Source organism: Pygoscelis adeliae, unplaced genomic scaffold (genome assembly GCF_000699105.1).
Source record: "Pygoscelis adeliae isolate BGI_AS28 unplaced genomic scaffold, ASM69910v1 Scaffold467, whole genome shotgun sequence".
Classification (NCBI taxonomy): domain Eukaryota; kingdom Metazoa; phylum Chordata; class Aves; order Sphenisciformes; family Spheniscidae; genus Pygoscelis; species Pygoscelis adeliae.
The window spans coordinates 1486127-1512143 of record NW_008825253.1 but is presented as its reverse complement, the minus strand read 5'-3'; the positions used below and the strand labels follow the sequence as shown (position 1 = coordinate 1512143).

Here is a 26017-nt window from a genome sequence, read left to right as displayed (position 1 = left end):
TTGGGGACAAGATGGACATTATCTGCATCAAAATCAATTATGTTGAACCGAACAGCAACTCTGAGGACTGCCATGGTTATTTGGGTTTGTTTACTTTTTATCTCATCACTTCCCTGGCCCTCCTGCAAGGCTTTTTTAATTTCTTATCCAATGATATAATAAATTGCGAGAGCTATTAATTACTATGATGGTCTCAGTAAGTTCTATAAGGCCTTCAGTATTCATTTCTGAAAGCCTTTTATCTATGTATTCCGCCCTCTCGGGCATATTGATTTGGCTAGCGAGCACTGACCAGTGAATAAATGGAGTTTTCCTTTTCCATATGCAGAGTGCTTGGCAGTTAATCAAATCACTATTTTTGAAGTCAACTTCACGATTTTAATTATTTCCTCATGACACATGTTGTTAAGTAACCTCTGTGGTCAGAAAAACAGGTTTTATTATATTCTGAGTATTGTCCTTTGAACAGATGCTTTTCCTTTCACTTTGAGGGCCTGCTTACTTTCCAAAGCGACTTTAGCCATTTCTTTATAAATTGAGAGTCTTGCAAAGCACACATCTGCTCGGAAAAGTGGCCCTGCAAAACTGAAGAGGAAACTGTGCAACCTTGCATTTGTTTTTGATTTGTGACCTCTCAAATTTGTTCCACATAAATGCGATCTCTGGTCAGCATTACCAGTTCACAGTGGATTTTGAAAAGCAGAGTGCAGCCAGCACACAATAAAGTTGGACGTATCACTGATGCTGTTATTGGTGGCCCAGAACCTCACGAAAGTGAATCTGCAGGCTTAAAAATGGCCTAAAAACTTAACAACTTTTGCTACAAAAGGAAGGTTAGTTGCCGTCTCTCCATTTCACGCTAAATAATGCAAGATCCTCGTCCGATAGCAAAAACATTACTGATTTTGGAGGACTGCTGCTTATAACAAATCACATCTCGGTCCATATTCATGAGCTTTGATTTACTGTGGTAATTATCCTCTGTCTTCATTGTTTGTGTAAAGTATCTTATGTGCAGGGAATGTATTTAACTGTTTAGCTTCAGCAATAATGAGTCCATTATCATAGAGAGTGTCATAAATCAGAGTTTCATAGCAGAGCAAAGCTGAAAGATGAAGAGTCTGCAATGAGAAGGGAACCGAAGCCAGACTAAGATCCTTCCTTACAGATGAGCGTACCATATAGCAATTACACGAATGGCAGCGCTTCTCCAGACACCACTGTCTGGAACACAGCAGCAGTTTGGTGTACTGGCCCAAATGCAAAAAGCAAGGATTTTTCTTACTTGTACTGTTACACGTTGTTTCAAATTATATTAGAGACTATTAGGGACAAAGGGTGCACAACTAGCGCTCTGTGCAGGACTATGACACAAAACATACTTCAGGTGTACGAGTGTCTAAGCTTTACCCATTCACACTAATCAGAGCGGGGGGGTGTCTTGTTCTCCTGGATGGATCTGCCAACTCAACACAGTCTGGAGACAGTTGTGTGGGAACATAAGGGTAAAGGAGCTGAACTTTTGGCTTAGCATACAAGTCTCTCCTAGGCTATGTACAACTCAACAGTGCAAGGTGCAATAGCAGCAACTGATCATGGAGCAGGTTTGGGACAAACCAAAGTAAGATTTCCCTGTGAGAACTGTTGATGCACCTCAAGACCAGTAGCTTTTTCATCACCTACCTGGACTCCAGATTAGGCCATGGCTTGCTGCAGGCACCCCTCTTTCTGCTCTGAATAAAAGAATCTATGATTGAGGTAGGATCAAACCCTTCCAAAGCTACAGAGCTTGCAGCAGGCTTCTGTGCCACGCTGGGTCCCTCCAATACCTCCATAGGTTAGCGGGCCCAGACCTGGAATCAGGATGGCCTCTCTGACTTGTGCTATATGGGACAATTCCTTCCAGCCTTCAAAATGAAGGAGATTTTTCAAAAGCAACTAATCCTCTTGGAAGCACACTCTTGAGATGCTTTGAAGGGGCTGGATATTTTTAGATTGGGTGTTCACCATGAAAGCTCTTCAAATGCAGAAAACAATGTTTATTTGGCTGACCAAATTAAAAAAAAAAGCAGCAACACCAACAAAACTCAAACCTCATCATTTATAGTGAAATATTTTTGGTGATCCAAAACAAATTTGAATCTAGTGACAAAGCATCATCTTGAAGCAGTGGAAATGAAAAGCTTAGAACTCTTTTCCCTTTTTTCTCCCCAGCCAAGACTTCTTGCCAAATTCAGCACAGATAAGCATTGCTGGCACGTATCATCAGTTTAAAGAATGAACCATTTGACAAAATGTCCTTTTGGCCAAAAAATTATCTACTCAATGAACTCTGCAAACATGGGCACCCAGTGTGACAGCTGCTTCTGAAGAACATGGCCCGCGAAACTACATGTTGCACCCACAAATACAATTGCAGTTGGAAGCCTCAGGCTCTTTCACTGCCTTCTGCTTCAGTGCGCCTTTTGGTTGTTCCCCCAAATATTTAAGACTACTGAAAGTGGAAGAACAGAGGTTGCAGCAGACCAGCAAGCAAGTGTACTAGTAGCATCTTGCGTACAATACTCTTGAGACACTGGGGTAACCATTCCTGAGCTGTCATTTTGTAAGGAACTTGGTTGAGCTATCCTGAGGTCCCAGCAACAAAGCAAGAGAAACAGGCCCCCAAAAGATCCCTATTAATATCCGTCTGAGTGACAGCCCAGCTAAGAGGAAGATGCGTGAGTAGGAACCAAGAGGAATGACCCTGCCGATTCTGTCCTGCCAGCAGGTTCCGGGATGGAGGTTTGTGCTTACTCTAAGGGAAAGCAATGTTAGAGCTTCAGGTCTTGCCCCCTCAAACGAGATCTTTTCTTGACTGAGTGACAGAACAGATGAGGAGGGACTTCAAGCGCATTCTTGTGTTTGGCCATAGCAGAAGTGCATTAAAGTGCATGTCATTTTTCCTTTTATTCAAATGGAAGATATGGTTCCCATTACAGATTTAGCTGAAAGATTTCCAGGCAAGGGAGAATCCTCAGGGAAGGATTTCAATCATGATGAACAGAGGCTGAAACAATGTGAAGTGGGCAACGGCTGTGGAACAGATCAGGGCACCAAACAATGGTGAAATGAGACAAATGAACCTCTCTCTTTCCAAACCTGAAATCTCCCCCCAGGGCCTGTACCTTCTCAGCTGGCCCATCTACAGGCACAGCTAGCAGGGTGGAGATCCTGGCAGAAGCAGAGTCAGCAACATGGAGACAAAACAAGCTCCTCATCAGCACACAGCGCAGGGTCAAAATGAATAAATCCTTGATTAGATTGAGATAGCTTACACAAGCTCCCAGGGGCTTTTTTTGACAACCTAGAGCACAGAAGAGGTAGCTTCACATCAAAACAAAAGGGCTATTTCGGCAGGTGGCCTGCAGCATACGGCTGTCACCGCCCGCTGTCGTACCTGCTCAGGCAGCCTGCCATCGCATTAGGAGTAAAGTATCCACAGAAGGACAAATGAAGGAAGAAGGGTGGCATCAATTCCCCCCCTTCCCCACCCCAAACTTGTTCTCTCTCCCGAGCTGGTCACCCACACCTTTGTGGCTGTAACATACTCCTAGCTTTGGTGAGACCAGGCGCAAAGAGAAGTTCTCCATCTAAGCACAGCATCAAGATAACACCTTGAACTTTTGCTGCTGCTGACAGTTCCTTTAATGCTGCTCTATTTCCAGACATCTTTCTTCAGAAGGTGATTCAGCTTTTCCTTTCTTGGGCATTCTTACCATGTCGTGTGCCTGCTGGGCTGTCTTCAGCTCTCGTGAACACAACCAGGCTTTATTTTTTTTCCCCTGACGGCAGCAAGGGGGCTGCTGAATGCAAAACAGTCTCCTCTGAGAATTCCCTCACTAGGGCCTTCTGATGATGGGCCAGAGATGTGTTACTTGTATGACTTGATTAACTTGTTAACCAAGATGTCTTAAGCAAAACCTCATAGAAGCAATATGCACTCAGAATAACATAAGCCAGAAACAGAATCATGAATCTGAGAGCTGCATCCAAGGACTAATTTCAAGAGGGTCTTTCATTAAGGAAGTCCCTTAGAAAATGCAGCTACTTCTGAAATACAAACTGTGAAGAAGAGGCCATGGAAAAGGTAACTCAGCCAGCACCAGCAGTGTCAGAGCCCATCTGAACTGCCAAGACATATCATCTCTCTTGTACTGGATGGACATTTCAGGAAATGTCCATGTAATTTTTTTCGTGTACATTTGCTCTCGAAGTTCAGTCCTTCCAACTACATCCTGGAAGGAGGCACAGAGGAACAGCTTGTTCCCTTGACCTCGTCTCGGTTCTGCCTAGCTGAATGTTATTGCCCCTTCAACTTTGCCTCACTAGCTTTGCCAAAAGCATTGCCTCCTGATGTAAAGTGCTATTATAGGCCTTACTTTTCTGGAACTCAGACATGAAATCATCCAAGCAATGGTTCTGTGGTTTGCAAAGTAGCCTAAAACATCTCTTCTTCCCAAACTGTGTATCTTACCAGCCATTCAACCCCCTTTTGTTTTAATGGGGTTTCTGCATTCAGGCTTGGCCACATCGAGACTTGATGGTTAGAAAGGTGGCAGTGTTTTGGTTGCTCCACTGAGACTGTCAGTAATTCAAATTAAATTGGACTTTGGTTAGGTGGGTAATTCATCATTTGCAGTGTGACAACAATACCTGTAATTACTGCTCTTGTTGCGGCTGAAATTCATGTGCAATAAAGGGATCTTAATATCATGCCAAACCTCACAGTTAATTTAGGTTCCATCTCCTTTCATTTATTCTGTAATAAGCTAATTAGTTCACATAATTTGCCATTGAACATGCCTTTGTAACAAATATATACATGAATTAGCCTATTACACAACAAATGAGGGGAATCAAAACATGAATCACTTGCAGGATTACATAAGGAATTATTATCCTTTCAAACATCCATGGATGCAGCCATCATCTTTATTGCTTTAAGATTTTATTATTTGCACTAGGTTGGTTCTCATGTCTGATGCCTCTGACTTACTCTTCTGCTTGGAAGGTCAACAATGAATTTCACTGTTTGGTATGCCCTGCTGCCACGTGCCAGGTTACTTGCAAGTTCAGGATCACTACCATGAAGTTAAATGTCTTTCAGCTTGGTTACTTAAATCCAAATTCTGGCGGCTGAAAGAGCTTGGCCACACTGCTAGCCTCCTGCCTTGGCACACCATTTGCAAGGACATTTTGGAGTAGAGATCTTCAGATTTCCCTGTCAAAGTCTGCTTTTTGTTTTGTTTGTTTGCAGTCTGCACAGTATCAAACCGTGTCCTTGGAAACTCTCGGGCACGACTTGCAGTCGCTGCACTTGGAAGCTTCCTTCCGAATCTCACCTGCGGGGCTCATTTCGCCAACCTCCCTTCTGACAGCTCTTAAACCATGCTAGATTTCCAACTCATTTGAGATAAATCATGAGGGATGCTCTATCCAGCTGAGTCCTAAGATTGCCATTATGCAAACTGGAGGCTTGCCAGACCTTGACGTTCAGTCCACCATTATAACTCTTGCAAAGTACCATGTATTCATTATTCCCCAGAAGGGATCAGGACAATTGGACCAGTCTCATCCAGAACACAGCAGAGTGCTTTCTGCCCAGTAATTCAATACCAATTCACAGGGAAGCTCCTGAGCTACTAAAACCATCAGTTCTACTTTCTGCACTACTTTGAGGCCTCATCTAACTGCTGACCTGGTGCTACCCAGCTTCAACTATTAAATGTAATGAGAGCACAACTCAATAGCTTTATTTGTTAAATGTTCTCTGCTTACAGCAATTGTTTTGATTTAGCATCCAATCTCTTGCAGTAATGATTTACTCTTTCCATATCGAAGTTAAGCAAGCATCTTACTCCCAACAGCTGCTTCTTTACCTGGAGTTATATTGTTTTCAGCTTCTAAAAGCGAGTCCTTACTTCTAAAAGGAATAAAGATATAAGAAGAGTTTTTGGCTGGAAATACCCTTTAGCATTTGGATGGCCTAAGCAGCACTAAAACCAATCATAAACCTCCTGGCAGCTGCTAAAGTGATCTATGGGCACAGTATCCAACTTTGCCAGACACTCTGCTCTGCCCAAAGGAATCAGTTGAAACCTCTGCTGTGGCTGGTGTGTTCTCCCTGGCTTAAAACTGTGCATTTTCAGGCTGAGGAAATGAAACACCGACAGGAAATGAAAGCTTGCAGCCTGCAAAAAGGCTCAGGAAGTAAAAAGGAAGCAGGAGCCCTCGAGAAGCACTTGCTCGTTTTCAGTGCACTAGCACAGGCGCTCTGCAACGCGTTGCCCTCTGCCCTTTCTCTGGCAAGAACATTGCTGCCCCATGGCGGGAGCCAGACAGGACCTCCTGGGCACATCCATCAAGCTCTGCCAAAGAACTATGCAAGAGCAGAAAAAGGAGAATGCAAGTGCAGCCAGAGACCCATCTACTATTCTCGCTTTGATTTCCCTCTTTCCTTTATGCAACACTCACTACCAGTCAGGAATATTCAAAATTACTATGGCAGCTCCTCTCTTGACATACTAATTCCAGGAGAGAACCAAAGCATTTTTAAAAACGTAGCCTGTTTGGCTACGGGTTCTGTCTGAACCCTTCTGGATTTGGTTTTGAGCCTCTGACACCAGCAGCAGTGTGATTCAGGGTGTGCTACTGTGACAGCATGAGAGCAAACAAGATGCTCAGAGCAAGCAATTGCCCCTTTACAACTCAGATGAAAACTGAAAGTTAAGTTCATATTATAATATGAAACTAGAAGGAAATCCATAAATGAAATTTAGAGCTCTGAATGAGTAATTATTCATCATTAACAAAACTAAAAGGAAAACTTTTTCTCTTTTAGGAATAGATGCCACCTACACTTCAGGAGGACTAAATAAAACAGGGCATCTAGCCAAAAGCATAAAGAAATTTGTATTAAAAACAGAAAGTGCAAATCAAAAATGAAAAACAGTACATGGATCATTTAAAATAGGCTAACCCTAAGAGACCATAGCCTCTGGACTGTGTAGACGAGCTATCCAATGTTCCAGAGCTACAAATGCTTTGAAAATGCTTCAGTTGCTGGAGTGTTTTTGTCACCTGTAAAGGCTCCCCCAGTCTGAGCTAGAAGCACTTTGGTCTCTAGTGAAGAGCTGTATAGGTGTGGATCAAGAGAGACTCAAATTCCACATGAGTATTATCTCTTCACAGGTATTCCAGCCAGAATGGACCATCGGGATTATTTCTTCCTCCCTCCAGCATACCATGCTAACCAGTATAACCCTGCAATTCTAGAATCAAGCCCAAACCATGCCATTGAGCTAGTTCCTACACTTTAGAATGATATTAAGTCTTGCTTAAGGACTTGGACAACGCTCTCCATTTCCTGATACTACAGCAATAAATAAAGACCCTAACTCTCAAAAATCCCTGGGATTTATCCAGGTCTGATTTGCAGTGCTAGAACTTGCCGTACATGTCTGCCTCAAGAAGTATTTTCCCCCCTCTTCTAAAATGCACTGAAAAAATGGCTGTTCTCTCCAAATGCTCTCTTGCAACATTTGTGCAGGTTATTGTCTGATTCATTTACTTGATGTGTCTTTATTTGCAGTTTCACGCAGGTGCAAGCAAATTCCTTTCTCCTCTGATGCATCTATCAAAATCTTTCCAAGCAAAAGATGACAGAACAAAAAGAAACAGAAAAATTTTTAGGAGAATCCTACCTGAAAAATAGCTATCCAGGCATATCCAATGTTATCAAAATTGATAGCTCCGTTGTGTGGGTTTACGTCCCCTGCCATGCATACGTTGTAATACTGGTTCCAGTTTATGCAGGCGTTCCTGCTGCTGAAGTCAGGGTTGTACAAACTTGGGGTGTAGGAGTCCATGCTCAAGGTGCACTCCACCTTGTACTCCTTCCTGTTTGGGATGTTGGAGCATTTCTGCATGCCGTTTTCACGATGCGATGAGCAGATGAACGGATTCTCCTCTGCTTCGTCTGTCCGGTAGTACGGATGCAGGAAGGTAAGGTTGTATGTCCTGGAGGGGGAAGAAAGAGAAGGATGAGAACAAACGATGCACTCCTTGTTTCATCAGCAGCAAAAGGTGCTGGTTCCTGTCCCTGGTTTGGGTGTGTTATTTCTCCTTTGCCCTTCAGCCCCATCAGACTGGAGACAGCAAGCCACGGTTGAGATACCAGCCCCTACCTCTGTCTACAAAGCTTTTTGCTTACAGCATCCTGTAAGGCACCAGTGATCTTTCAGTTAAAGATCAGTCTGAGCTTTCCCAAGTGAACAGGACAGCTGAAATTTGAAATGAGAGGGTATAGAGAGAAAAATTCCCAGCAGGCCAGGTGCTTCCCAAAAATCCAGAGAACTTCTTGTTTCCATCTAAGGATTTTAAGATAGCTCTTCTGATGCTCAGAACATGCTTCAGAAAACTGATGGCAAAGCAGCTTTCCAATAAATTTGCCCCTTGGCACCTCTCCGGGATGAGTGAGCTGAACTTTAACAAGGAAAGACCCAGCCACAGGCCATCTCAAATTCCTTCTGTACTTACATAAGAAAAGAAAGAGCCCACATTAATGGGAATTGTATGCTTACTGCATATCTGATTTAATTGGCCTGGATAAAGTTTATGGCTCTGTTACAGCTAAGATAAGCAAGTGCTCTAATTGCAACATGGCAGGGACGTGCCTTTTCCAAGCCGTGCTCTGGGGCAGATCAGCGAGCAACCAGAGCCCGGGGCTTTTCATGCTGTTTGATTAGCATTAGTGAGATCAGCAGCACTCACACTGCTGAAGCGCTTCTCAAAATGAGAAGGTGCAAAGTCCTAGAGCTGACTTTATCTGCCGTGTTCAGAGCTGCAGGGATCTAAGATGCTACATAATCAGTCAGGAGATTAGGGAAAAGGCAACACACAAATTATACGACCAAGTGAGATGCGGGTAGAAGATAAGCAGGTAATTCTTCAAGACAGGACAGCTGTATTTTTATGTGTTTCTGAATGTACCTATTGAATAAATTTGGCTCTAATGGGTGCCAAACTAGTGTTATTCCATACAATTGCTTGAAATTGCTACCCAAAACCCTTGAGTCAAGCAGGAGTCACTCAGCAACTGCAGTTTAAGGAGAGAGCAGTAGCTGTAGGGCAGAGCTGAGGGGAAATAACTCTGAACAACTTTCCTGGGAAATCTGTTCTCCTCCATCAATGAATTTCTTGAGATGGGTGTTGAGGGTTCATCCAGCTTCAGGGATAGGCAAGAGTAGCACCTCAAAGGAATTGGGCATTGTTCGCTGGTGATTAAATGTATTCACCAGTTATTCCCCTCCCATTGCACAGTGTTCCCGCACCTCTAGACAAAACTGTAGGATCTTCCTCCCAGTTTCTATGCTTTAGATTCAAGAGACAAGGAAGAAACTTGAAAAATGTTTTTCCTCCAGGACTGCCTAAAAACCTTCTCCTTACCCTCCCATGAATTGGTTTCACTTGGAGGAAATTTCCATATAAAACAAGCTGAAGAAAAGGCTGAGTGCTCGCTAGCACAGCATTTGCTAGAAGATCAGATACTACAGCCAGCAGAGTTTGTCACACAGAGCAGGTATTGCGGAGGCTTGTGAAGGATTAAAACGCACCGAGGTGCAGGGATGCGTCTGGGAGTGCTACAGACTGTGGGCAAAGACAGCTGGGGAACTTGAGAGAAGAAACAGAGGGAGGAGGAGAAGAGAAACCTGAGAGGTGACTTCTCCTAACTCAACAAGTGGCAGGCAGAGCCCCAGCAGCTCTGTTTTGGCCTTAGTGGGTACGCTGAGAGGGGCTCAGTTCAGATCCAAAGGGCTCCTGCATCCTCAAATAAACGTGGTGGGTACCCCACACGCCTGGGACATCTCTGCTTACAGCCACAGTGCCTGCCTGAGCCTGCTCACCCAGGGAGGTGCTGGGAGGGCTCTGCACCGCCATGAGACATGACGCAGCCCAGGGCAGAGCCATCCCAGCCCCACCACCCTCAGGAAGGACGTTTTCTTCTAAAATCTCCAGGTTTGAGAGGCCATGGGTGCATGTCTCATTAGCCTTCTCCCAAGGAACTCAATAGCAGGTGCTCAGTAGCTCTGAAGTCTTTCAAATGGGACATTGGGATCAGGGCTTTCCACACCCTGTGGTGGTGACAGGGGTCTAACACCTCCAGAGCCCAGACCAAGCTTGGACTATGCTGTGCAGTGCCTGATACACCGAAGTAGCATGGCCACAGGAGTCTGGGGTATGACCGGCTTCCCTGGGGCTGACTTCACCCCTCTTGAAACCAGGACTTTGTGGGTTACAGGCAGAGAGCTACTCTAAGTCCCTAAGACGATGGCAGGAGAGGTCTCATTTGGTACCTTCTCATCAAAGCACCTGGACCTCCAGCTCAGGCTCAACAGATCTCTGCAGACCTGAAATCCCCGATGCGACAAGTCATGCAAACTCAAACCTTTGTCTGTCTGGGCAGCTCAAAGCCCAAATGTGGTGCTTGCAGCAGAGACAGCCACAGAGGCGAATCTCAGACAGTATCCTGCAACCCTAAAACTACACATTGAACTCCCAGCCCTGCAACGACCCTGTGTGATCTTGGGAACATCCCTTGCTCTTTCTCATTTCTCTTCAAACAGTGCTGACCAAGGCTCTTTGATCTGGATGTGTCACTCCAGTGACATACTCTTCCAAACTACAACTGATCATCCAGGATAACTTGCTTCAGAGCCAGGTGGGGCTGTGAAACTCAGCAAAAACTTATTTCCTTCACCACCCTGGAAGCAACACCCCACCACAACACCAGCAGCAGGAGTTTCCTGATCACAAACAGCTTTTGGCAGCGGGCAGGATGGGAAGGCTTAGCACACCACAGCTCGTGGGCCAGTGTAATTAGGATTCTACCCAGAGCAAAGTTGGACTTGCAGAGGGAGATGGACCATCTGGAGGGATGATTGTGTAATTAGCAGCTATGGCTGCACAAGCTCCTTTCCTGGGAGCAGTTTTGTGATTAGATGCAGACACACACATGCCCACGCCAAGAGCACTGACCGTGGAAGAAGTGCTCAGACAGAAGGGCTGATGCATCAGCGTGACGCTCCGCTCTGACCTCACACCTTAGCTCCCCTGCGAGCTGCCTCTCCCACCATGGCACAATACACACAACATTCAGCGCCACACATGACTCTGCAGCAGTCTGCCCTCCCAGCTGCAGGACTGACACATGTTCATTGTCCCAGATTAATCATCTTTATTTCAGTCCCCAGAGCTGATCTCTGCTCTCCTGATACACCCACCCCAGCTGGGCAGGCTGGACAGGGACACAGCTAGCCAGAGAGCAGTGTGCCAGTCAATTCTGCTGGAGCCCACATACCCATTTTTGTTGGAAGGAGGGGATGCAGCCAGGCTGGGGACCTACAGGACTAATTCCCTTCCCATGCAATGCTTCTCTATTCACTACACGTTGCAACTGGAAAGGCCCTTGATAAGCCACATACACAGATTTGAGAGGCTGCATGTTCCCCATGAGTCACTGTTTAGGAAGCCTTGGGCTGAATGAGAAATACTGCCTGCAGACACAGCATCCTGGGCTGTGATCTAATAAGCTGCACAGAAAAGATCTGGGCACAAACCCTCCGGAGAACCAAAAGAACGACACACTTTGGTGGCTGTGGGAGGAAAATAAAACCAGGAAAACAAAGCACAGCTTGACTGTGAAGGATGGATGAAGCTTAATTTGGTTCTGCTGCTGCCTAACTGCCTCCCTTTTCTCTGCCTTGCTCATTTTTGCAATTGTCCCCAAAATAATTTACAAACTAAAAGAAAGTCCTCCCCATGACAGGTCAAAATCAGTCACATGGGGGCCAACTTCTGCCCAGCCCTTTTCAAGCCCTTCCCTCTTCCATGTCTGCCCTGGGCACAGAGACACCATGAGCATCCGTCTGGCTGGGAGGGACCCGCACCTGCATGATGCTCTGCGATCACCAAGTACAGCAGGGAAGGGACACACCAACTGACAGCAAGCACTGCAAATTTAAGACCTTTTTCCAGTTCCTCTGCTTGATGACCCTGCTGGGGTTTTGACCCTTCAAAACCCAAAAGGGGAAAGAAGGAAGGAAAGCAAGAATGAGAAACAACAGCGTTGCAGAATGAGGGAATCCCCAATATCCACAAAACAAATGAATTAGCTCTGCCAAGACCATCTACCTCCACATGCAAGAAAGGTCAATCTGACTTCCTTATTACTTGCCAACAGGCATAGTCCAAATAACTTATTAATGGTAATGAATCCACTAATCATGAGACCCTTGTGCTCTGGGGAAAAGACATGAGAAACTAAGCCCCAGAATAGATCTCGTTATCACATTAGAAAGGATTAACACTCCTTTCTCGGCCAGCTGCCCAGTGCACATCTTTCTCTGGGCTTGCAGCAGCTTTGCAATGTATTTTCCTATCTCTGTCCCTGGGCATGTTCATGTGCAGGAAGGACAACAGTGGCACAGGAAAGTCCATTCTCTCCCATGTCAAAGGAGGCTGAACGATTATTCTCTGCTCCATCTTCCCCCAGGCTCAGTCCTCCCAGCCCAACCATCCCATGCAGGACATCATCCACAACTACTGGAGTACGGGATGTGTGTGCTGAGCACAATGCTACTACAGCTTTCTGAGGAGCAGAGGAGGACAGGGAAAAGGTGGAGGAAACTCAGCACCAAGCAGGATCTGTTCCCTCCAGAGGAAATCCTGCTGACAACCCAGCATTGCAGCACAGAGCGATGCCAGGAAGAGCAATTAAGTAGAACTCAGAAGTACCTTTCAGACAAACTCAGAGCTGTCTGCCTTGGCCGTCTGTGCCTTCTTGCAGCTCTACAAAAGCCAAGGAGCCACAGGCAGTACAATGCCAAGCAGGTACGGAGTTAATTAAGACTGAAGCGCTCACATTATAACTGTCCTGCAGCATTAGATAAATACAAAGCACTTCACAACTCTCTCCCCTCTCCTGCTTCCAACCCACTGAGCTCCCTAAAGGCTCCACGAGGGGCAAAACGCTTCCCTGCATAACAACAGACAAGCAAGGAACAGCCCCAGAAGCAACAACCCAGACAAGCTGAGGGTGACCCAATTCCTTTATTTACAGTGGTAGCAGCTCATGATGGCAGGAGGGAGCCAGAGGGGCTGTGTGTGGGAGACACATCCTGAAGATCTTACAGATAAACTGCTGGCTTTGCTTGCCCTTCCCACGCATGCATACCGAGCCTTCCTCTCTCCGACCAGAGCAACCAAAAAGCCCTTGTGAAATTCCCCTTCCAGCTCCCACTGTCAGGGATCTCCTGCACTCGCTCACACAGCAGTGGAGACCATCCTGGCACTGCTGTCCCCTACTGCTGTACAATGCCAGGGGAAGCGCAGTCTGGCCGCTGAGCTCCCTGGGGGGTTGAAGAGGTGCCTGAGCCACCAGAGACCTCTGAAGCACCACTCTGGTCTCCAGGGCTGGCCAGGGAGTGACAGCTTCTCACACGTCCTGAACAGCAGTGACCCACTCCGGTTTATTGCTTGCCAACTCGCTACTGCAATAGCCCAGTAACTGCCTGTAATTCCTTCAAAGTCACTACTAAAAGAGAGTCCTTAATAAAACAACCTCCTTCCAGCATGATTTTTACATTGCAACAGTGCAATTTTCAAAGAGAGAGAAAGCAGATATTTTCAGTGGACCTCAAAGTAGTCCCCAAATCTTTATCAGAATGCACTATATTTAAAAATAGTTTCTTCACTTGAAGCAGCCAACTTTCAAGGGGGATTTAAAAGAAAAGGTTTCCACAGGAAGAATGATGGCAAAATCAGTCACTTCTTCCAGCTGATGCCTGCTGTAAAGTTGAATGGCCCAGAAAGCTGCTGGCAGCGAGTGTGCAAAGAAGCATGCAGCAGATAAGAAACTATATTTGAAGCACTGGTCTGAGCTCACTTACACTCTCTCTTTACTCCAGAAAACCTTTGGGGCTATGGCCCTTCCTTGCCTGGCACCCTGGATTGTGTTCAGATGCTCACCCTTGCTTTAAAGCAGTTCTGTTTTCATCCGGGAGGGTTTGACACCACCACCAAGGTGAGTCCTGCCAATAACTCAGGTCTTTCCCTTTATGGGGCTGTAAGGAAAATCTGAACCAGGACCACCATCTGCTCAGCCCCAACCCAGGTGCACAGCATGCCTGTCCGTCCTCAGCCCCTCACAGCCTGCTGAAGGGCTGGTAAACATTATTTTAGGCTGAGGACAACAACATTGGGATTTAGTGGGACTTGGCAGACAAAACTAAATGACCAGAATCTCATTCCCCCTTTTCGGCAGAGCTTTATTCTGTTTAATTCTAACCAAAACCCAAAGCTTAACTTTAATTCTGCATCCCCTGCGTGAAGGTTTTGTTGTTGTTATTGTTCTCTTTGGCAGCTCTCCCTGGAAGGGGATGGATGGTCAGGGCTCTCCAGCACCGATGTCGAGCATGGCAGCTCAGTGCAGGGATGGAGCACGAGGACACAGTGATGGACCCTCTCCAGTCCAACCCTGGCCTTGACTTTGCCTGTATCTCCACACTGTCTTGCGGGCAGATGGCATCTTGCTGCTGGTCAGCAGGACCTGCTAGTTTGGGCCCAGTGTTATATATTTTAGCCCTTCTTTACAATGGCAGAACAATGTAACCCTGAAGTGCTTGCCCTGTTACTGCCACACGGAAGTCACTCCATGCCTTTTCCCCCTATACAACTTGCTGTTGGGGTGCTGAAGACCACTGCAGGGGTGAACCACATCCCAATGCCTGGAACTATGGCTTCCGGAGAATGAATCAGGAATAACAGAGAAGATGGGAATAGTTTCATTCATTTGGATTCCCCAAAACTTTCACACCAAGCTGAAATCAACCTGGGATAGCTTCTAGCTGGAAATGGAGGGACTGGTTCATTGCAGCCAGATTTCTCAGGTCTAAAGCTAACCCAGCAAAACACAGACCAAGACAGTAGCGGTGTCAGTCTGGGTGATGGTACCAGAGCAACCCACATTTGTTACACTGATACTGGCACTGGCAGAGCTGGAGCAGCCCTGTCCTGCAACAGAGCTGCCCCATGGGCATGCCAGAAGCCTCATTTCTCCAAATTTCTCTGGAATGCTGTAATTTTGTTCACGGTATCCCCGAGCACCAGGCATCAAGCAACAGGACTTGGGCACAGGCAATGGATAGCCCACAGCCACCCAAATTCGCCACTACCTGCTGCTGGGGGGGGGACCCAGGAACCAGTGCAGAGCTGCGGTGAAGCAGGAAGGAGATCATCTCTCACAAACCTCCTGCCTCTTCCAACACAGGTCCTGAGGCTTAGCACAGGGAGCCTGATTTTGCCTTCAGTGACCAGGACCAAGACCCTGATAAGAAAATCCTGCGACGCCTTTGATGCTGCTAATGGCCATTATATAACAGTCTGCTTCCCCTGGGCTGCTTAATACGTCTACTTAGCAAACGTTTCCCCTGTGGTTAATTTTAAAGCTCCATTTTGCAGGAAATCACACGGCTTTTTAGAAACCTGGTCAAAGAGATGAGAGGGACTCGTCGAAGCTAATTACAGCTCCGCGCTCCTTGTGTTCAAAGCACTGCCCACACGGTGCCTGCCCCATGCAACAGAGCCACCCGACCACAGCTTTAACACCACTCTGTGGTCTTTGAAATGACAGCTCAGGGGTTACTCTGAGTGATGGAGGGTCTTGGTGACCAGCAGATACCTGCCGTGGGTGCAGGAGAAAGCTCACGAGGTTGGAGCATCAAGATGCAGGAGCAGAAGCATACACACATGGCAGACTCACTGATTTTCTGCTTTTCAGCATCTCTGATGGGAGGAGTAAGTGCCATCAGAGATGGTCTGCAGCACAGAGAAAGGCTCAGAGAGCTGAAAGCCACAGGACTAATCAGTGAGAGGCAGGAACAGGGCCTGGGGTAGAGCTGAGGGATAATCTCTGCTTGTCTTCCAGACACAATACAAGTTGTAGACAGCAGATGATTACAAACAGATATAATTACAGGCTCTATCTTCTCTTACAGAGTTAAAGTTGCCCTGATTAGCTGGTCTCAGGCATTTCCTCACCTCTGAGCCACTGACATCTCCAGCAGTCTCTGACAGGAGCCTTTCGGAGGGATTTTCCCATGCAGACCTCCCTTTTCTGCAGGAGCTTGCAGGCTGCACTTGGTTTTGATCTGTTGTGCTGATGGGTTTTAAGGTGTGTCCTTACATCGCACCCCTGAAGGGGCAAGTGCAGAACAGCCCAAGCTCAGTGTCATGCTGAGGGATTGCTGGGGAGCAGCAAGAGCAGGACTGTCCCATGGCAGGGGATAAGCCAGGAGCCAAGGGTCATCGCAGTGCCAGCAGCCTGCACGGACAGAGTCTGAACACAACAGGCAGAGCCCAGGGCTGGCAGCAGGGTCCATTCAAAGCCCCAGACACGGCAAGCGATGAACCAGATCCAGGACTCATCCAGGGAACTCAGGCAGGAGCCAAAGAAACCAGGAACAAAGACAGAGGTGGCAACAGGCACACCAACAGCACAGCTCAAACCAGGACTGAGAACCACGGCTGAGCTTAAATAGAGCTCCTGGCCATGGGCAGGGTGTGGGTGGGGGTCCTAGGTGAGGCTCATCAGGGTAATTAAGGCCTATTAGCACCCTCAGCACCTGGCAGGGATGCGGGTCCATGCAACTGCCTGGCTTGAAAGAACCAAAACTAAAGTTTGCATCAAAAAGAGCAGGTGATCAAATGTGCTGCCCATCCCTGATGCCTGTGCCAGACTGGGAGTGGCGTACAAGTGTCTTTAATGCCTTTCACATCAAGCTTCTTATCTTAATACATGTACAAAGATTTGTGTGTTTCAGCAGCATCTCCACGGTGCTGTCTGTACCAGCGTGCGGAACATCTCATCAACCCACTGCCAGGTGGTGTGGTGTGCTAGGTGACCTCCCAGACCTGTACAGTTTTGGGAACTGGCAATTTTAGGAGAGCTCTAATGCTCTTGTTTGCTCTAAATCCTCAAATTCCCAGAGTCAGGGATCTCAGCTTCCTCGGACAGAGATAATCCAAACCACTAACGTCCTTGTCCTTCAGGTGCAGAGGAAAAACATGAGAAAGCCCCTCCAAACCCTCAGTAACTTGCTGACAAGTGAGGGTTTTTCGTAAAAAAAGTACCTAGCCAGACTCAGAGCCCTGAAGCCAACAACCTCGTGAGTCAAGATGACAGCCCTGTGAAGAGCTGCCATTGCAGCTGTGTGGCATGGCCACGTCGCACTCTCATCCACGTGCTGCTGGATCTGGCCCTGGCTGCACCCCGGCTGGACGCTAACTCTGCTGACTGCTGGGGTTTCTCCGGCAGGGGAGAGGGAGAAAGGGAGAAAAGGTGGAGATTTTTTTGCTGTACTTACATTGCAAAATTCCTGTCTAGGAAACACCTGTTTCTCAGCAACCCTGCCCAGAGCTGCACACCGACAATCCCAAAGATGAAGAAGACAAAGAAGCACAAGAGGAGGACGTTGCCTAACATAGGCAGAGTATCTAACAGCAGGGTGACGAGTATTCGCATACCTGTGGGGAGAAGGAGAAAACAGGTTAGAGGAGCCCTTTGACAGGGACAACGCGAGTGCCACACTGATCCCAGCTGCTCTCAGCTTGGTCATGCAGCCAGTGCATCCTGGGCAGAGGAATTGGGATGTTTAAGTTTTCCCCTAAACCTTAAGGCTGAAAAGGAAGGTGAAGAGTGCAAAAGGCTTAGCAGCACGTAGGAACAAACAGCGTATCTCCAAAATCTCCAAAGGGTGGACTTAGGAGTGGGATTTTCAGATGTTTTCAGTAACACAGCACTCAACAACACGCAAACATGGGCAAAGCTGCAAGACAGTCTTTCCTGGAGAAACGCCTCCACAAACCACCAGCCTCCTGAGAAATTGTCAAAATATATATTTATAAACGTATTGAACATCTCTCATGAATCACACAAATTGTTCCCCTAAACAATACAGAGCCTTATGTAGGATGATAGCTGCGGCTGCTGTCTGGGTCTCCTCCGTGGACAACTCCTTTTCCACGGAGGACTCCTCTCCTTGCTGGCCACCACCGCAGCTGAGAGCCATGCATGCTCCAAAGCTTGCAGGACTGCCAAGCAGGGGAGGCAGGAGAAATTTTTAATTTTTTGAGGGAGGAAAGCAGGATGCGAATGTTTCTTCCTCTAAGCAAAGCTCAGCTCTGCTCCCTTCCCCTCCTCCTGCACAGGCTGCCGGGAGACCTTCCCAGCCAGCCCCACACCCCTCTGCAAGGCTCCCTGTGAACCTGTGTGCAGAGCAGGGGCTCCCCCAGCACCTTTGCTGCCAGGGAAACGCTGATTACTGTGCAAGATCTTCCATCCTAAATAAGAAGATTGAGGAATGAGTCAACTTTGCAGAGCCTCAGCTAACCCTTGCATCTCCGACCAGCATGCTCCCAGCGTCGCTGCCCAGGGCAGACCGGGCAAGGAGGCAGGGACGGGGCTGGCACCTGGGGGCTGCCCTGTCTCACACATCAGGGCACCTTCAAATTCAAGGATAAAACAGGAATAAAAAGGGAATAAGGACTTGCAGCTCAGCAGTTCAATACAGGTTAAATGAACCTCTGAGACACCAACCAGCCATCATTTCAACGGCTGATAATTGATGAGAGGAGAACTAATGAAAAGAGGAAGAGAAGAAGGCAAATGTTAAATTATAGAAAAGAATAAAACCAGAAACCGAGCCTCGGGAGCCCGGCGCTCAGCAGAGAGCAGGGCTCAAGTTTATGACATGGTGGAAATCAATGCGGCTGCTGGGTAAGGTGACACTACCGCCTTCAGAGGCATTTTATCCCACTAAAATGCTGCTCTGCAAACCTTTTCCTGCCTGCCTGTGTGGAGCTTTTCCTCCCTCAATTTCCCCTAGCAAGATGCTGCTCTCCATTAGTCATCCCATTTGAACAGAGAGTGGCATTTACACTGACGCAGTCTCTCGTCCCCCACCAATTTCCACGTTGGCTTCTTCCCTCAGCCAGCTCCCAAGTCACGCCTGATGCCTCTCCTGCTAATTCAATGACGACGCTGGGCTGCAGCCTGGCATCTGTAGACCCCAGGGATGAGTGTTGGGAGGAGCAGAGTCTCCAGGAGAGCAGCGCCTGCCCAACCGGGCACCTCCCAGGCCACGGCAGGCAGCACTAGCAGGAGCTGGAGCCCCGTCACACCGCGTTACCCGCCTCCTCGTGTCGCTCTGCCAGCGGAAATGCAACCCAGCCAAGCGGGGCCAGAGCCGACATTACCTTGTCAGCACAGCATGAGTGGATAAACCACCCCGGCCAAAAATTCTGCGCTAATAAATAATTAGGTGTGAGTAATAACCTCTGCATCCCAGGGCAAGAGCCTTGCAAGGTCTCCATGCCCAGCTGTGTCTTGGCTCCGGCATGGCTCCCCGCTGCTGGCGCCGGCAGCGGATGCCTCTCCAGAGGAGCTGAGATCCTGGCACCCAGCCCCGTGCCAGCCCTGCCAGCTGCCCTCCCATCCCTGTCCCCGTGCCGCCCTGGTGCCAGGCTGCATCGGTGAACGCCGCAGGCGTTGTGGGATGCCGGCCAGTGTCCCTGCCATCCCCTGCAACTGCAACGCCGGTGCCAGCTGCGGGGACGGCACCGGCGTCTGCTCCATGCGCAGAGGGAAACCCAGAGCTGGAGGCAAATGGGGGTTTGATTTTGTAACGCTTGTTTCCCAACGCATGATGTCATCGTAAGCCCCCCAGGAGCACATCCCACAGCACTGCCCTTCAGACCTTCCTTGCAAATCTATCTTTGGAAAAGCAGAAAAGACTCACTTAATTCCCACTGGAAAGATGATGCTGGGCTTTTCTTCTCTGCCCGCTTGTGTGTCCCCCCCCCCCCTATCCTCACTCCTTTTTTCCAAAATTGGTTAAAATTTATCTCCCTGTGCCAGACAACTTTTTTCTGCTCAGCTACTTTTGGTATTTTGGGTTGTTTAGTGGCACCATTCTCGAGATTGAATCCATCTGTTCGCTATCCGCTAAGGGTGCTCTGGGCTCTCAGCAGAATGTCAAGTGTGCCATGGGAAAAGAGCACAAGCATCGGTTAGGCTGAAACGAGGATCAGGATTTCTTTTCGTTCCCGTGTGATGCCTGGTTTAAACCACATAGTAGAAAAATAAAAATAAAGCAGTGAAACAGATTTGAAAAAACAGTGACTACTAAAAGAATCCCCTAACTACAGCCCCTGCCAAACATATAAATTGCAGGAATTATATTTTTCCAGTCATTTTAAAGGAATAATTTCTAATAGAGATGATGTTTTTATTGGCCGGGGTTCTCCTTTCTTTTCTTAACAAATAAAATAAAAATGACATAATCTTGCAGGTGAATTTATTGTGCCTGGAAGCAACGAGCTAATAGCACTGGCTGGAACCCAGGAAAGTGCCCAGGCATCACAGGGATAAATAGCCAGGCTATTTCTCATGGGTCCCTGCTTCCCCTGTGCCTGCAACTGAACGCCAGGCTCGTCTCTTCTGACCTAGCCGTAACTCGTATCTGCTCGACGTCCTTTTGTGACTGCCACTGAGCCGAAAACCCCGCTCCTGCCAGCGGTGCGGTGGCCGGGGGAGCGTCGCTGTCCCAGCACTGGGGACGGCACGGCTGGGGCCGAGCGGGACCTGCTGCCGCACTGCTGGCTGGGATGCAGTGCACATCCGAGGTAATCCCCCGGCTAAGCTGTAGCATTCCCATGGATGAAAGACTAGAAATGTAACTCTGTGATTACTGGAAACTGCAAAAACACAACAAAATAGAGGGTTGTTGCTATCCATTCTTCGCAGACCCTGGATTATATCAGTCTGAAACAGTAAAAGTACCGACGTTAAAAGTGGATGGACTTAGTATCTCATAAACAAGTAAAGTCTGTGATTATCTGCCCTCCAGGAACTGAGATATTTCTAGGAATACTAATCCTGCCCTGGCACTTGTTCAAGACATTGGTAGTGTTGCAAGACCAGCCTAGCTGCTCGTCAAGCTGGGCAACTCAACTCCAAACATGGATTGAGCTCTTTGGATTTAATCTCACATACTATTAACAAAAAAATTGAATATTTTCTATCGCCTGTCTTTTGAAAAAAAAAATCAAAAAAATCAAAGTGGCAAGTGTAGCCAAAGACAGCCTAAAAGACTTACTTCAAAGCTTCAGTATCAGTCTCCTAAGGAAGAAAAACACAAGGTGGAGCCAGATCAAAATTTCACCAGGGCTCGGAGGCGTTTGGATCCCTGGGCCTCGGTTTAATAGGCATGTAAATCCTCAAATTCCCCCGGCTTCTGCTCTCAGCCCAGCTGAATCCCAGCTTGAGACTCCCACTATTTCAAGGGAGACCTACGAAGGGCTTCGTAGATTTAAATAACTTCAGAGCGAGCCTGATCCTCACCCCAGCGAGGCTCTGAACCGAGCACGTGCCAGCGTCCCTCCGCTCCTCCCCGTCCCAGTGAGGCCATGGAGCCACCGGGCTCCAAACCCCGGAGGAAAACGTTGTGTTGTGCTTTCGGGCTGCTCCGAAACCCTGGTAACAAAACCTCATTAGGAAAACAAAGCTCTGGAGGGTTTCATGGTCCCTTTTAGCCTCTCGTTTCTTTTTGTCTTGTTTTTAACTTCTAATGATGTCACAGTCAAATTTACAGATTTTTTTTTTTTTTTTAAGAAAAATCCTGAAGAATTTGAGCTCAGAAAGAAACTTCAAAGACTCCTGTGCGTAAACATCCATCTGTTCCCTTGCATGTTCATCTGAGGTACTGGAACTGAAACCCTTCTGGGGGAGTTTGTTTTGCTGTCCCTAGATGTGCCGACATGATGGACGATTAATCTAGGCAGGATGTTCAGCGAGGACCGGCGGGGCTGTGTCATTCAAACGTGCTTTTAAAAAGAATGGGAAATGTACTTTTTTTGCAAGGAACCTCTATGATTTCCATACAATGCCGTTGCATTTTGAATTGAGTGGATTTTGGTTAAAAAATTATGAAAGCGCTATGAAATTAGTACCTTGCAAAGGGCTGCTCAGCAGACGGCCGATTCCGGCAGGAAATTATTTCAACTTGTTGGTTCGTCTTTCGAATTGGATTTAGAAGACAAGCAGCTGAAGCCACTTGAAAATGGATTTAGGGGCCACTTGAACTTTCTATCGTGGATGAACCCAATTTTGTTCTACATGACAGCAAACCCTCTGTGGTATTTTACCGGCAATGGAGGCTGCTGAGCTTCTAATCCTGAACACAAAGAAATGGAAAGACCTTAAATAGCTGAGAGGGGAAAATGGACCCATCCAGGGCAAGAAGATCCTTCTTAGAACTGACCTTTCCCCTTTCTTTACAGGAACTTTGTTATTTACTTTGCACTAGGAGCAGAGAGTTACTTGCCTCAGACAGTTCACAAAAACACTGGAAAACAGCCATGAAAATTTGGCCCCCCCAGGTATAAAATCTACTCCCTTGCCCTTCACTAACACTGATAATCACAGTAAATGATCTCTAACTTGCCATTAAAAATTAAAATAAATGAACTTGCTCTCAGCAGAAGGAGAGCAGACTACTACTGCAAGGCTTAGAACGCAGAAAGCCAGCTGGGGTGGCTTTAACCCCCTGGTTTTCCTGGGGGGGTGAACCAGGCAGAGCCTGAGCTGCAGCCGGCCAGCCCGGCAGCGTGGCTGTGGTGCGGACGAAGGTGTTACTTACTTGGGACCCTGTTAATGGCTCGTAGCGGCCGAAGTACCCGGACGGTGCGGATGGCAGACAAGCTCACGTTGTGTCCGTCCAGAGAATACTCCATCATGCTGTGGGGGAAAAGAGGAAAGGCATCAGGACATGGGATGCTCAGCCTCTGGGCATGAGGGTGCTGGGGCTGCCCGGGGTTGGGGCTGTCACTGTGCGCTCTGGGAGCCATAGCCCAAGCTTGCAAAACCACCCGCTCTGTGTTTGCAGCTCATAATGTGCATCATGCCGGCAATGGGGGATATAAGGGATATTTCAGCCTCTAAGAGACTGGAAATACCCACACGAGCAGCGATGGTGCAGGGGTCGGCAGGCAGACATGCTCCTGGGCTAATGGGCTGCAGGCACAGGTAACACATCAGAAAGCAGGACTTGGCACGACAAGGAGCTGCGAAGTCAGGCCACAGAAATTGGGGCAGAGGGGGAGCCCCCAACTATCTGCTCAGCTCCCCCAGCCGTGCTGCTCTCCCGTTCCATTAGCTTATCGTGCTCCGGCCGGCGGCGCATCCGCAGCCTTCCCGGGGAGATTACTGCACAACTCCATGCAGCTCAAAGTCAGTAAGATGTTTCTGATATTATACCCCCTACTAGCACCCCAGCATATTTTCACGCCAGCTTATCTCTCCCCCTATGACAAACATGTGAATAGCCAAGCCGACAAGTGATGTTAAAGTAGTTTGGTTTCCATTTTATTAAGAATAGAGAACATTTTCTTTTTCATGCTCCGTCTCCATTTCACATAAACATTTCTCTCCCAGGCTGGGAAGGATGTTAAGTCAAGTCAGTTTTCTTGCTCTTTTATAGCAATGAGTGGCAAATGTGTGTAGTGTTGTTTTTTTAATAGAGTTATGGCTAGTTAGCATGGCTGTAATTACAATTTATGAGTTTGACTACAGGGAAGCACTTGTAAATATGTCACAAATCTCTCACCACGCCTGTTCAAATAACATAACAGCATCAAAAGCAACCCTGCGAGTGAGCTGTTGGATCCCATGGAGAAAGAGCTTTTGTTTTGGTTTTTTAAATAAACAAACAGATATGGAAGGAGGAAGGCAAATACAAGCTGAACTGCTGCAACCAGGCACTTAAGCTTCAGTGGAAAGAGATTTTCAACTGAAGCGTCCTGCAGCCAGGATGGACCAAAATCGTTACGTGCCATCATGAAGCAACAGCCAAAGGGACTGAAGCAACAGCTGAATGGATTTCAGGCAACAGCAGAGGGAGGTTTGGTTTCGGGCCAGCCTCGCTCAGGTGCATCGCTGCCCGTGTGCCCGTGCTCTGCTCTGCCGGAGCCTTGTACTTCATATTTGATGCCTTGGCCTGCTCTACAAAGTTTAATTGGGAATATCTGGACGTTCTGATGTTTGCTTCTCTTTTGTCTTTGTCCTGAAGCTGTTTGGTGTAACCCCGCAATATCACTGCCATTGCACTGAGGTGACTTTGGCCCATTAGCCTTAATTTGCCATGCAGAGGCCCTGGTGATTTTGAGCTGGTTTTAGTGATAACCTTCCAGAGATTTTTTTTTTTCCCCCTGAAGTAGTTAGTGAGTCTTTATAAATCAAAACCACCTTAAAGCTTGTACGTAGGATCTGAGCCGAACATGATGAATAACTCTAAAACTCAGCACGGCACGAAAACAGGTTTTAAATCTACCGTGTTCATTAAGCAGCCGGAGCAGAGCAGTGGGAAGCAGCGCGGAGCTGCATGAAGGACCACACAGTGGGAAAACCATCGGAAATGCCCGTTCACACCTGCATTGAGGGGCCTGGAGCCAGCACCAGGTGTCTGCTCTAAACAGACCTTGCAGGAATAGACAAAGCATTGTTTAAAGTCCCTGAAGTGAACAGCGCTGAAGCCTGAATCTGTTCGCTGGCGTGGTCCCACTACAGCACACTCACAATTTATCAGGTGGCTGGATAAGTGGATTTTAGTGTAACTGATACAGTTTTTGAACTACTAATAGCATGTAAAAGGAGTATGAAATGCTCCAGTGGGAGCTGGTTTTGTACCCCGGAGAGCACATGCAACTATTAGCGTGTTAAACAGCCAGCTCCTGGGGCCTCACTTTTACTTGGCCCTTGGAGTTTCAATGGGGCTGATAAAAGATGAATAATCCAGGATTTGGCCTAGGAAACAGACTTTCTGACCCTGATACTTTGAACTTCCGTGATACTCCATTTAGGATTTGAAAATAAGTCTCAGGGGGATCTACACTGCCCACCAAAACCAACCTGAAACACTTGATGGATTCCAGATTGGACCTTCTACAAGCAGTGAAAACGTTTGAAACCTTAATGAAAAAGTCAAAGGTTTCTTTGCCAAGGCCAAGCTTGGGGTCCTGTTCTCATATCACACTTGTAAACCAAGAATACCCTGGAGATGGCCGACAGAAACCTGCTGGAGCTGGAAATTTTGGGTATGCGGGGACTGGAGATCTGAGTGGACTGGCACTTGGTAGGCGATTCCCTACAGCCTCTGGGTACTGGAAAAAAAGGAAGCACAAGCCTTTGTGATGTCTTCTACCATGAACAGTTTCCAGTCCCTCAACTGTCAAGTTAAAGATGTCCAAAGCATATCATATGAGCCTACAATGTCTCCAGAGACTGGATGCACAAGAAACCTCTCTGGTTTCAGCTCCTGCGGACACATTTTAGATGCTCGGGAAATGCTTTCAACTTGGCTGCTGGACAGACTGAAAGGTTGTAAGCTGCATTCGGTCTGAAATTTTCCAGGGTACATTTCTCAGGCGAGCAAAACATGAAAGGGCTTTCAGTGCTGGAACAAACTTCAGACACAATCTGTTGCTAGAGGCAGAAGACACATCTATTTTGTAGTTTCCCTGCTTACCCTCCGCTCTCTTTGGTATACTTGCTAGTAAGCCAAATCAGCTTATTTGAGGAGACCAAATGGGATAAGCAAAGCAGGCAGCACTGCCTATCACTTGTTTCCCTTCTTATCAGAAAAAGCCTCATAATAACTTCATCACATCCATCTGCTTGCTGGAAAAAGCAACTCTTGTTATTCCAGTAGCGTGCTCCCTGCTAAAACCACGTCCAGTTTTAGGAGCAGACACTGGATCAAACGGTGGTGGTGGGAGAGGTGGGAGAGGTGAAGAACCCCAGCCCATCACACAGCTTCTCCTTCCCCTCCACCAGCGTTAGTGGCCAGCCCAGCTCCCAGAC

At 47.5% G+C, this 26017-nt stretch overlaps 1 protein-coding gene across 1 annotated transcript in view; it reads right to left on the bottom strand.

Annotated features, from left to right (window-relative positions):
• CACNA1H (calcium channel, voltage-dependent, T type, alpha 1H subunit) overlaps nt 1-26017 on the bottom strand; it is a 127664-nt gene that overhangs the window by 95896 nt on the left and 5751 nt on the right. Inside the window, exons 3-5 of the mRNA XM_009329419.1 lie at nt 22800-22897; nt 17466-17625; nt 7746-8061 (exon numbers count right to left, since the gene is read on the bottom strand). Coding sequence (XP_009327694.1) covers nt 7746-8061; nt 17466-17625; nt 22800-22897 — 574 coding nt within the window. The remainder of the gene's footprint in view (nt 1-7745; nt 8062-17465; nt 17626-22799; nt 22898-26017) is intronic.